This window comes from Suncus etruscus, chromosome 17 (genome assembly GCF_024139225.1).
Source record: "Suncus etruscus isolate mSunEtr1 chromosome 17, mSunEtr1.pri.cur, whole genome shotgun sequence".
NCBI classification, from domain to species: Eukaryota; Metazoa; Chordata; class Mammalia; order Eulipotyphla; family Soricidae; genus Suncus; species Suncus etruscus.
Genome location: NC_064864.1, coordinates 44,715,931 through 44,728,133, shown reverse-complemented (window position 1 = coordinate 44,728,133; position 12,203 = coordinate 44,715,931). Strand labels below are relative to the sequence as shown.

Sequence of the window (12,203 nt, the reverse complement as noted above, 5' to 3'; positions counted from 1 at the left end):
AAAACAAAAACCCCACAACAAACAGAGGCTGATGAAATTATTACAGGGGGTAAGGTACTACTGTCTTTGCATGCAGCCAATCCCTGTTCAATCTCTGGCACTACCTACGTGCCATGACTATCACCAGGAGTGATCCCTGAGCTCAGTCAAATGTGGCCCCCAATGAAAAGACCAGACAAACATAAAGCCTGAGGATTGACAAGGGAAATATTTGATTAAAGCTGCAGCCTGTGGGAGAGCTGGGTGGCCAGGCCAGAACACTGGAACTAAGGAGTCAAAGTTTCCATCTCTTGGGCTCAAAACCCCATATTTGGGGCCAGGAATATGATTCAGGGTAGAGCACATGGCTCAAATATGCAAGGCCCTGGGTTTGGAATCTCTAGCATTAAAAATAATAAAAACCCAACTGTCTATGCCCCATGTAGGGGCAATAGAACAAAATCTCTTGACCAGTGAGAATATAGCACCTGGGCTCACTGGAGCAGCCAGAAGCCCCAGGATTTCCCTTGTCTCAGTCCCACTTTATCCTGGCTGTCCTTGAGGATTTCTTCCTGAGCTTTCCAGGGCATGCACTGAATCCTGATTTCCCTGATACTATGACAGTGTGTGTGTGTGTGTGTGTGTGTGTGTGTGTGTGTGTGTGTGTAAGAGAGAGAGAGAGATGGGGAGAGAGAGCGAGAAGGGAGTGAGAGAGAGAGAGAGAGAGAGAGAGAGAGAGAGAGAGAGATCCTCTCAGGCATCAGACATTAGAGGAAATCTTATTTCCCTATTCCTTATACCATATATATTTAAAATAAAATGGGAGGATGGGGGGCCGGGTGGTGGCGCAAGAGGTAAGGTGCCTGCCTTGCCTGCGCTAGCCTTGGCCGGACCACAGTTCGATCCCCCGGTGTCCCATATGGTCCCCCAAGCCAGGAGCAACTTCTGAGCGCATAGCCAGAAGTAACCCCTGAGCGTTACCGGGTGTGGCCCAAAAAACAAAACAAAAAAAAAAAAAAAGGGAGGATGGACTTTTAGTTAGGAAAGAGACCATTTCGGGTGGGGGTACCATATATATTTTCAAAATAAAAATGAGAGGATGAACTCTCAGGCTGGGAAGAGAACAGTACTTTTTACCTACTTGTTTACTTTTTTCTTGTGTGTGTGTGTGGTTTTTGGGTCACACCCGGCAGTGCTCAGGGGTTATTCCTGGCTCAGAAATTGCTCCTGACAGGCACGGGGGACCATATGGGACGCAGGGATTCGAACCGATGACCTCCTGCATGAAAGGCAAATGCCTTACCTCCATGCTATCTCTCCGGCCCATACTTGCTTACTTTTAATGGCCTCTTGGCCTCTTCCTTCTTTTATTGTGTAACTGTGGTTGCTACCATACTAGGCTTCTGATTAGTTCCTATAAACGGTGACAATTGAGTCCACTGTCTTAAGCTAGTTTGTTTATTTTTCCCACTTTTTATCTTTTCTCCTCTTTGTGAACTTTTCAATAAGGTATTTTGGTGAAAGAGTCCCTCTCCATCTTTCCTTCCCTTTGTTATTTGTTAAATAAGGAAGTTTGTAGAAGTGTCCCTCCATATAATGTTTATATAAGAACCAAGTCAAGGGGCCCAGAGGGATAGCACAGCGGTGTTTGCCTTGCAAGCAGCCAATCCAGGACCTAAGGTGGTTGGTTCGAATCCCAGTGTCCCATATGGTGTTCTGTGCCTGCCAGGAGCTATTTCTGAGCCTGCCAGGAGCTATTTCTGAGCGGACAGCCAGGAGTAACCCCTGAGCACTGCCGGGTGTGACCCAAAAACAAACAAACAAACAAAAAAGAACCAAGTCAATTGGATGTTGGACTTGTTCTGGCATCCCCATAGGCACCAATCTTGCCATGTGATACTGTTCTTCCTTTGCATAGGCACATTAAAATGGGAAATTATGTACAAACACATTCTTATAGAGATGGGAACACACAAATTTTCTTAAACGGTGACAATTGTGTCCACTGTCTTAAGTTAAATTGTTTATTTTCCCCACGTTTTATCTTTTTTCCTCTCTGTGAACTGTTCAATAAGGAATGTTGGTGAAAGAGTCCCTCAGTTTAATGCTTATGTTTGAACCAGGTCACGGGGATTGTTGGACTTGTTCTTGTGGCCCCCTTATGCACTGATAACGCCAGATGACATTATTCCTTGTTTGCATGGGCACATTCAAATGGAAATGTTTTTGGTATTGTTTTTGGGGCACATCTGGTAGTGCTCAGGGCTTACTCCTAACTCTGTCTCCTGGCAGTGCTCAGGATTATATGAGATGCCAAGGATCGAATCTGAGTTGACTGTATACAAGGGCCATACCCACTGTACTATATTTCTAGCCCCTGTTTTTATTTATTTATTTATTTATTTATTTATTTATTTATTGGTTTTGGGGTCACATCTGGCAACGCTCAGGGGTTACTCCTAGCTCTGTGCTCAGAAATCGCTCCTGGCAGGCACAGGGAACCATATGGGATGCCAGGATTCAAACCACTGTCCATCCTGGATCGGCTACATGCAAGGCAAATGCCCTACCATTGTGCTATCTCTTCGGCCCCGACTTATTTATTTTGAAGAAGCCTCCCAAATGGTACTCAGGAGGATTAGGGACCCCACCAGAAATTCTCAGATATACAGGGTTTGACATACAGGTGTTAGACTGTTCAAGACCTATGGTATAGAGGGTACTCTAGAGTCACTCAACAGTACTGGGGCTTCCAGGACTTCCCCTGGCCAATCTTGGGGGACCAGGTGGTTCTGGGACTTGAACCCAGACCAGGCACATGCTAGATACCCTTACTGCTGTCCTCTCTTTTGGTCCAGAGAGTGACCTAGTCAGGATAAGCTCCCTTTCTCTCTGGATCCCAGGGCCACTCCAGTCCTTACACTTTCCCAGAAGACCTCTCCCCACTCCTACCTCTCATCAGTACTCACCTTCTCCCCCTCTCCACTTCCAGTTCTCCCATCTCAGTATTCCCCAAATCCTTCCCTGCTCCTTCAGTCCTAGGGCACTCCTCCTCAGGCTTCCCCAGACCTGGGAAAGACATGCCTGGCTTCAGCCTTTGCTGTGACCTGCTGTCACCTGTCTTGCTGTTTCTCGCCTGTGTGCTCCTAAGGCCCTCCGCTCCAAATCCCAGTGATCCTGCCAGTACATTCCCAGCAGGAGCTTATCAGGTCTCAGTTCACTTGCCTCCAATGATGAGCAGCTCCCTATCTGTCCTGGAAACTCATTCCACTGTCTGACAGCTGAAGATTTTGTTTTGGTCTGGTTTTGGGGAACACACTCTGTGTTGCTTGAAGGGAATCTTGGTGCTTGAGCCATTCCCAACAGTGCTGTGGGGGCCAGGTAGTGCCGGAGAGCTAAGGGACCTCCAGAACTGGTTATTTATTTATCGGCTCAGTCCATACAGTTTCTCTCTCTCCAGTCCTAGCTCTTGTTTGTTTTTTTGCATGTTATCAGGGCCCCACACATGCAACATTAGTTATTACCATTGAGTCACATCCCTACATCTATTGTCGGGTTTAACATAATTTTTCCTTCTGAAATCTGCTTCTATCTCACTCCACTGCGAGCTTTGTTCTGTGTTTTGGGTGACATAAGCAAAACCATCTGATGCTATTCCCAGAATAGCTTCGCAGCTATTTGAAGCCAGAGGGCCATTCTCCTGTGCCGGAAGCTAAAGAACCCAGACTCACTCAGCGGGGCCCACAGACCCTCTCCTCTGTCCCCCTGACAGCACCAGAGTGGCGGGTTACAGGAGTCTGATCATGAGAAGTCTCATGTGCATATGAGACATAGGCAAAGACCCCTGTGTGCTAAGGAAGGAGAGCACTGTCTTCTGGCTGAGTAATCTCTGGCCAGCTTCATGCCAGCCCTGGCCCCAAAACCCCACACAAACTCAGAAACTGGCTGCTCTCCCATTTAGCCTGCAGCATTTGTGCCCAGCAAGCAGCCTTTGAAAGCCCCCCAGTCAAGGATCCCAAGCCTCCCCAGGGCCAGATGGGACCTGAAGCCCTACTTCTGTGCACCCTACAGCCAACAGCGATGAGAGCGATGTCATCCACGCTGTGCGGGTGGAGAAGAGCCCAGGTGGAAGGCTGGGCTTCAGTGTTCGAGGAGGCTCCGAGCATGGCCTGGGCATCTTTGTCAGCAAGGTGGAGGAGGGGAGCAGTGCAGGTGCGTGGGTCCCAGGGTGGGATTCGGGCTCAGGATGTGACCCTTACTTCTTTCCTCGGTGCAACGTGGGGTACTTTGGTCAGGGATAGAGGGAAAGACCCTTAGGTGATCTTAGGGCAGAGTGAGCTAACATGGGATATTCTGAACTTATATAGGGGGGGTCCCCAATCTCTTAGAGGAAGCTCACTTGTACCCTAAAGAGTCTAGTCTAATGGGGGAGGTTCATCTCAGTCTGAAGGGGGGCACATCTGAGTCTGATGGGGGAGGTTCACTTGTAGGTGAGGAGACTTCTCCCTCCCAAGTGGCCCACGCCAGCTGCCCCTTCCCCTGCAGAGCGGGCTGGCTTGTGCGTGGGGGACAAGATCACAGAAGTGAATGGGTTGAGCCTGGAGAGCACCACCATGGGTAGCGCTGTGAAGGTGTTGACAGGAAGCGGCCGCCTACACATGATGGTTCGTCGCATGGGCCGTGTGCCAGCCATCAAGTTCTCCAAGGAGAAGACCACATGGTGAGAATCCAGCTGCGCCCCTCCCCAGGTCTGACAGAAAGGAGAAAATGTTGTGTTGCTCCTGGCCTCTCCACAGCAGTTCTTCTGCCCTCTCTAACCCCAACCCCTAAAAGGTGGCTTCTATGAATTCAGGAACAAAGACAGCACCTTTTCCTCAGGTCCTGGAAAGAGTCAGAATGGGACCTGGCACATAGTATCTGCTTACTAAAAGGAGACGAGGGGGAACTGAGTGATAACCCAGAGGGCAGGGTTCAGTTCTAGGCCCCAGGGGCCCTAGCACCACTGAGTATAGCCCTGGTGACCTTCAGCACTATGAGGGAGACACCCACAAAAACAAAGGGGGTCAGAGCAATAGCACAGAGGATAGGGCGCCTGGCACAGGGCCTACCCTGGTTTGATTTCCAGCATTCATATGGTACCTGAGCCCACCAAGAGTAATTTCTGGGGGCTGGAGCCATGGCACGAGCTGTAAGGTGTCTGCCTTGCACATGCCAGCCTAGGACGAATGGCGGTTCCATCCCCCCCGTATCCCATATGGTCCCCCAAGCCAGGGGCGATTTCTGAGTGCATAGCCAGAAGTAACTGCTGGGTGTGACCAAAAAACAAAACAAGGGGCTGGAGAGATAGCATGGAGGTAAGGCATTTGCCTTTCATGCAGAAGGTCATCGGTTCAAATCCCGGGCATCCCATATGGTCCCCGTGCCTGCTAGGAGCAATTTCTGAGCATGGAGCCAGGAATAACCCAAAAACCACAAAAGAAGAAAGAAAAAGAAGAGAAAGAAAGAAAGAAAAGAAAAAGAAATAAGAAAGAAAGAAGAAAGGAAGAAAGAAAGAAGGAAGGAGGAAGGAAGGAAGAAAGGAAGGAAGGAAGGAAGGAAGGAAGGAAGGAAGGAAGGAAAGAAAGAAAGAAAGAAAGAAAGAAAGAAAGAAAAGGAAAAGAGAAAGGAAGGAAAGGAAGAGAAAAGGAAAGAAAGAAAGAAGAAGAAAGAAAGAAAGAAAAAGAAAGAAAGAAAGAAAGAAAGAAAGAAAGAAAGAAAGAAAGAAAGAAAGAAAGAAAGAAAGAAAGACAAAAACAAAACAAACAAAAAAGAGTAATTTCTGAGTGCAGAGCCAGGAGTAACCCCTGAGCATTTCTGGGTGTGACCTCAAGACAAACAAACAAAACCACAAGGGAGGACCAGGGACTAGCACGATTGGCACTTACCTTGTACACAACCAACCCAGGCCTGATCCTGGTCCCCACATATAGTACCTGGAGCACCCCAAGAGTGATCTCTGAACACAGCCAAGAGTAAGCCCTGAACACTGCCAGATGCTCCCTCCCACACACAAAAGTAAAAAACAAAGCAAGCAAAAACAAACAAAAGTAAGGAAGGGGGGCTGGAGGGATAGCACAGCAGCAAGGCATTTGCCTTGCATGAAGCTGACCTGTGACAGACCCTACTTCGATTCCCTACATCCCATATGGTCCCCCGAGCCTGCCAGGAGAGACCAAAGCCAGGAGAACCCCTTGAGCACTGTTGGGTGTGACCCCCTCCGTCCCCCCCCCAAAAAAAAACAAAAAAAAAAAAACAAGGACGAGAGCCCAGCGCCATGTGCTATATTTGAAGAAATCTTTGACACCTTCAGAAGCCTCAGGGCCTCAGAGTCCACCTGTGTCAGGGCTGCCCGCATTGGGGATAGGCAGGGCAGAGGTCCTGGCTCTCTTTCAGGGTGGACGTGGTGAACCGGAGGCTGGTGGTGGAGAAATGCAGCTCCACTCGCTCGGAAAGCAGCTCAGAGGACGGGGCGCGGCGCATCGTGCACCTCTACACCACCTCTGACGACTTCTGCCTGGGGTTCAACATCCGTGGGGGCAAGGAGTTCGGCCTTGGCATCTACGTGTCCAAGTGAGTCCGTGAGGACCTGGTGGGGCGGGGGAGCGGCGGTCCCAGGAGGCTGCAAGGGGCTGTGGGGGCTGCAGGGCCCTTCCCAGACTGCGTGTCTCCTCCAGGGTGGACCATGGCGGGCTGGCTGAGGAGCATGGCATCAAAGTGGGGGACCAAGTGCTGGCGGCCAACGGTGTCAGGTTCGACGACCTCAGCCACAGCCAGGCCGTGGAGGTGCTCAAAGGCCAGACCCACATCATGATGACTATCAAGGTGGGCAGAGCAGGGGAGGGGGCGCCCCAGCCATAGAGCACTGGGTGGGGGGGAATTCCGGCTTCTTCTCCCCCAGGCAGGGCACGTGGCAGCTACCAGCCTCACCGGAGCTGTCTCTCAGGCCTGCACCCCAGTGGCCTCAGGCAGAGCCCCTTTACCTGAGGGCTGGGTACTTGAGCTCCAAAGAAGTGTCCTGGAGGAAAGGGCGGGAGTAGTGGTTTTGGGGGTGGGCATTCTCAGGACACAAGGCAAAGAGGGCTGGAGCCAAAGATTGGATTTCAGGGGAGGTGGCTGGATCCATTATTCAAGTGGGGCTTGCACTTGCCAGGAATTGGGTTCTTCTCTGCTGCCTGCTGGGCAGACTCCTTCTCCCCCAACATTCAGTTCTGGCCCTGCCAGTCCATTTCAGCATTCAGCACCCCACCACCTGGGCCCCTACCTCTGTCCCCCTTTCTTTTCCCTTTTCTCCCTTCCTTCCTCTCTGTTGATCCCTGTCTGCCTCTCTCCCATACAGCCTCTTATTCACTCATTTCAGGAAGCTCCATATGCTCAAACCAGGCTACCTCACTAGACAGACATGATCTCTGCTCCTGGGGCAGACAGACATGTAAACTAACTACTTGCAGGCTGGACGTAGCTCCAAGGATCTGACTCAAGAGAGCACTGGAGGGCCAGCGCAGTGGTGCAGGCAGTAGGGCATTTGCCTTGCATGCACTAACCTAGGAATGACCTCGATTCGACCCCCCGGCATACCATAAGGTTCCCCAAGCCAGGAGTGATTTCTGAACGCATAGCCAGGAATAACCCTGAGCATCACCAGGTGTGGCCCAAAAACAGAATCAAAAATAAAAACAAAAAAAAGAGAAAGAGAGGGGCCAAAGAGGTAGCACAGTAGTAAGGCATTTGCTTTGCAGGCAGCTGACCCAGGAGAAACAGTGATTCAAATCCCAGCTTCCCATATGGTCCCCTGTGCCTGTCAGGAGTGATTTCTGAGCACAGAGCCAGGAATAACCCCTGAGCATTGCCAGGTGTGACCCAAAAACAAACAAAAAATAGAGAAAGAGAGAGAAGAGAGAGAGAGCACTGGATGGGGGCATCAGGGCAGAACTATTCTCTGGAAGGGGAAGGAGCTAGTTAGAAGAGGTGGAAGGAGGGAGAGATCACAGGAGACAGAACAGCGAACACAAAACCCTTGGGCTTTATAAAGGCTTGTGGCATGGATAGAAACAGCCAGTGTCCCACTGTTTCCTATTTTGGGGCCTTACCCAGGGATGCTCAGGAGTTACTCCCAGAGCAGTGCTCTGTCCACCTTGCCCTTCCAGGAGACTGGCCGGTACCCTGCTTACAAGGAGATGGTCTCTGAGTACTGTTGGTTGGACCGATGTAAGTGCTCAACCCTGGAGGTTGAGGGGAAAGGCTGAGCCCCTGATGGGGTCCCTACTAAGTGGGTCTGAGATCCAATCCCTGGAGAAGTTGAGGTTCTGCTCCAGACCCTGGGGATCTGAGTCCAGATCTGGGACTGGGTGGTTCTGGATTCCTGGACGAGCCTTGCCTCCCACCCTGGGCTGCTGCCTGGAGCTGTCCACCCCACACCCCTTGGGTTGGTGAAATAAGCCAGCAGGACCTAACACTGCCCACAGGTCTCCTGAGGTGCTGAAATCCCTATGTTCGCAGTGAGCAACGGGGCACTTCAGCAGCTGTCCCCCGCATCCGAGAGCAGCTCCAGCGTTTCCTCATTTGCCTCCAGCATCCCCTACAGCTCGGCCGAGGGCTCAGGCTCCCTGGCTTCTGATCGCATGGACGTGTGTCTGGGGCCCGAGGAGCCAGGCTGGGGCCGAGCAGACACCGCCATGCAGACGGAGCCTGATCTGGGGGGCCACGTGGAAACCTGGTGCAGCATGCGCCCCACGGTCATCCTCAGGGACACAGCCATCCGTTCCGAGGGACCCGCATCCACCCGCCGCCTTGATTCTGCCCTCTCTGAGTCCCCCAAGACTGCCCTGCTGCTGGCGCTCAGTCGTCCCCGGCCCCCCATCACCCGCTCGCAGAGCCACCTGACCTTGTGGGGTACGTGGGGTGAAAGCGGTTGCTGTTCTTTCCACACCTCATCCCTCTCTTGCCTCACAGCTTGTCCCGGCTGCAAACCTCTTTGTTTTGGGCCTTAACGGATCCCTAGCCCCAAATATTCAGAATCAGCTCTGGATTGGGGGCCTCAGGCTCCAAAGCCATCTTCAGTCCCAATCCCAGGTCCTGTTAGCTTAGACTCCAACCCAGCCTCAATACTGCACACACAGGGGAGAGCACACATGCATATATGTACATATATGGGGCCTTACCCAGACATGGCTACACATGTGGATATGGACAACTGTGCACAGACATAGATGCACCATATTTCTCGATGGCAAGTCATCACAGCCCTGGTGGGGAGCTATAGAGTTGGGAGTGGCGCCCATCCACACCCATCCCTGCCCTCTCACAAGGATGTGGAGTTCGTCTGCCCTCTTCTCTCTGCTCCACTCCGCACTCCTGTCCCCTTCTTCCTTCCCTCTGCCCACCCCTCCAGCCCTCTCGGATGCTTCCTCCTGTCTGCAGAAGAGAAGAAGCAACGGAAAAAGGAGAAGTTGGGGTCCTCTGGGGAGAAAGGGGCCTTGCAGCGCTCCAAGACGCTGATGAACCTCTTCTTCAAGGGAGGGCGGCAGGGCCGGCTGTCAGGGGATGGGCACAGAGAGGCCTGGACACTGGATTGCCGGAGCCCCACCAGGTCGCGCCCTCGCCTGGACATAGAAAAAGGCAAGTGCCAGGGTCAGAGCATGGAAATTTGATTAGTAATTCTGGGTTCAATTTTGCATCCCCTCTTATAGTGGTGAGTCTGCTGTAACTCCCTGAGATGTGAAGTGAGATTACCAATGTACATCTTTGGCTTTCCCTTCCTTCCTTCCTTCCTTCCTTCCTTCCTTCCTTCCTTCCTTCCTTCCTTCCTTCCTTCCTTCCTTCCTTTCTTCCTTTCCTTTATCCTTCCTTCCTTCCTCCCTCCCTCCCTCCCTCCCTCCCTCCCTTCCTTCCTTCCTTCCTTCCTTCCTTCCTTCCTTCCTTCCTTCCTTCCTTCCTTCCTTCCTTCCTTTCTTCCTTCCTTCCCTTCCCTCCCCTTCCCTTCCTTTTCTTTCTTGTCACACTCAGTAGTGCTCAGGGCTTACTCCTGGCTCTGTGCTCGTGATCACCCCTGGCAGGGTTTCAGAGACCATATGTGGTGCCAGGGATCAAACTAGGGTCACCCATGTGCAAGGCAAGAGCCCTCCCCATTGTACAACTTCTCAGACCCATCAGACCTATTTCCTTAAACCAGAGGATTCATGTCTGCAAGTTAGCTCCTTCCTGCCCCCGCACAGAAACTATAGCCTCATGTTCCAACTTCCCAGAAGGGAGTTGAGTCTCTCCAGGCATGTGCTCCCTGTCCTGAGACGATGGCACTGTAGAAACTACTTTCCAAGAGCATCTGGGCTCAGCGCCGTGGCTCAGAGAAGCACAGACCATCCCAGCTCTAGAACAACCTTTCAGCAAGGCCATGTCTAGGTGAGGAGTCAGGCAGAAAGGCCTGGCTAGCCTTTGTGCCTGACAGGGGCTTCCTGAGGCCCTTCACCAAAAGCCTCTCTGCTCTGTAGGAGTGGATGAGCAAAACCCCTGCACTTGTCTGGGCAGAAACTCAAATCACCTTTGAAAAGTGTAACTTGGCTCGTCTCTGGTAACAAGGTGACCTCCGGGTGTGAGCTGCAGACATCTACCCTCTTCACCCTTGGCTTCAACTCCCCTGGCCTGGCTCCAGTGCCCGTGGGCCACAATGGGCAATGTGGAGTGAGAGCCTTGCCTTAAATTCTTCCAGCTAGAGTCTCGGGCTCCTGTCAGCCCTGTCAGGACAATGCCCAACAAATTCCCATGTCCTGGTGTAAAGAAGGGGACCTTGGGTCTCATGCACAGAGAATGGGGCGGGGTGTGTCTCCTGGGAGATCTAGGTGCTGAGTCCAGAAAAGTGAGTGGATGTTACACAGCAAAAACAAGTCATGAGCCGGGCGATGGCGCTGGAGGTAAGGTGCCTGCCTTGCCTGCGCTAGCCTAGGACGGACCGCGGTTCGATCCCCCGGCGTCCCATATGGTCCCCCAAGAAGCCAGGAGCAACTTCTGAGCACATAGCCAGGAGTAACCCCTGAGCGTCACAGGGTGTGGCCCAAAAACTAAAAAAAAAAAAAAAAAAAAAAAAAAACAAGTCATGAACAGAGACCTGGGTCCTGTCCCCTTGGGGTTAAACGGTTTGCCCCAGGGAAGACATCCCATCACATTGCTCCTCCTTCAGCCGCTGCCTCGCACAGTCAGCCAGCCTTATTTCCTCCTGCCACCTCTCTGGCCACTCCTGACTGGCCTTTTCTCTTTCCTGTGAAGGCAGTTGCTTCCCCAAGCTTTATCCTTGGGTTCACACCACCATATGTTTGCTTGATGACTGTAAGTGACATGGAAGTCAGGTGTCACCCTCTCTCTCTCTCTCTCTCTCTCTCTCTCTCTCTCTCTCTCTCTCTCTCTCTCTCTCTTGGGTCACACTCGGCAGTGCTCAGGAGTTATTCCTTCTGCATGCAAGACAAATGCTTTATCTCCATGCTATCTCTCTGGCCCCATCACCCTTTCTCGATCTCAAACCTTCACTGAACTGCCTCCCCATGGCTTACACAAGAAGCCTTGAGACCGAGCCTGACTTTGTAGGCTCTGATACTAGCCTCTCCCATGTTTGACCTCCCTGCTAGCCGGATCTAGCCATTTTTTTTGTTTGTTTGTTTTTGTGTCACACCTGGCAGTACTCAGGGGTTACCCCTGGCTCTATGCTCAGAAATAACTCCTGGCATGCATGGGGACCATATGGGATGCTAGGATTTGAACCACCTTTCATCCTGGGTCGGCTACATGCAAGGCAAATGCCCTACCACTGTGCTATCTCTCCGGCCCCAGGATCTAGCCAGTTTTGACTCCCATCTCCCTGCCCTCCCAGCCATCTCACCAAGCCCTCTTTCAGGTGAGGTGTACAGGCCTGCCACTAAACATCTTTCTTTTTCTTAGCAGGGAGCGTGGGGCCTGTGCAGAAGTCTGTGACCTGGAGACTGAGACGTGGTAATCCCCTCTTCCCCAAGGCTGGTTTTCCCATGGAGCTGCAAGTAGGGGTGCATGTTTGGGAGAGTCAGGGGCTGTAGCCACATTCTTTGATTTAAACATGGGGGTGGGAAAGTAATGAAGAGGGCAGTTAAAAAGGACTGGACTCAGTACCTGAGTCATAGTACCATGGGTTGGGCCCTTGCCTTGCATGCAGCCAGTCTGGGCTCAAT

General features: G+C 51.8%; 1 protein-coding gene across 1 annotated transcript in view; it reads left to right on the top strand.

The window, feature by feature from the left end:
- PDZD7 (PDZ domain containing 7) overlaps positions 1 to 12,203 on the top strand; it is a 28,133-nt gene that overhangs the window by 6,291 nt on the left and 9,639 nt on the right. Inside the window, exons 2-9 of the mRNA XM_049790831.1 lie at positions 4,051 to 4,191; positions 4,525 to 4,699; positions 6,412 to 6,588; positions 6,693 to 6,840; positions 8,163 to 8,223; positions 8,515 to 8,907; positions 9,436 to 9,633; positions 11,941 to 11,991. Of these exons, the coding sequence (XP_049646788.1) occupies positions 4,051 to 4,191; positions 4,525 to 4,699; positions 6,412 to 6,588; positions 6,693 to 6,840; positions 8,163 to 8,223; positions 8,515 to 8,907; positions 9,436 to 9,633; positions 11,941 to 11,991 (1,344 nt within the window). The remainder of the gene's footprint in view (positions 1 to 4,050; positions 4,192 to 4,524; positions 4,700 to 6,411; positions 6,589 to 6,692; positions 6,841 to 8,162; positions 8,224 to 8,514; positions 8,908 to 9,435; positions 9,634 to 11,940; positions 11,992 to 12,203) is intronic.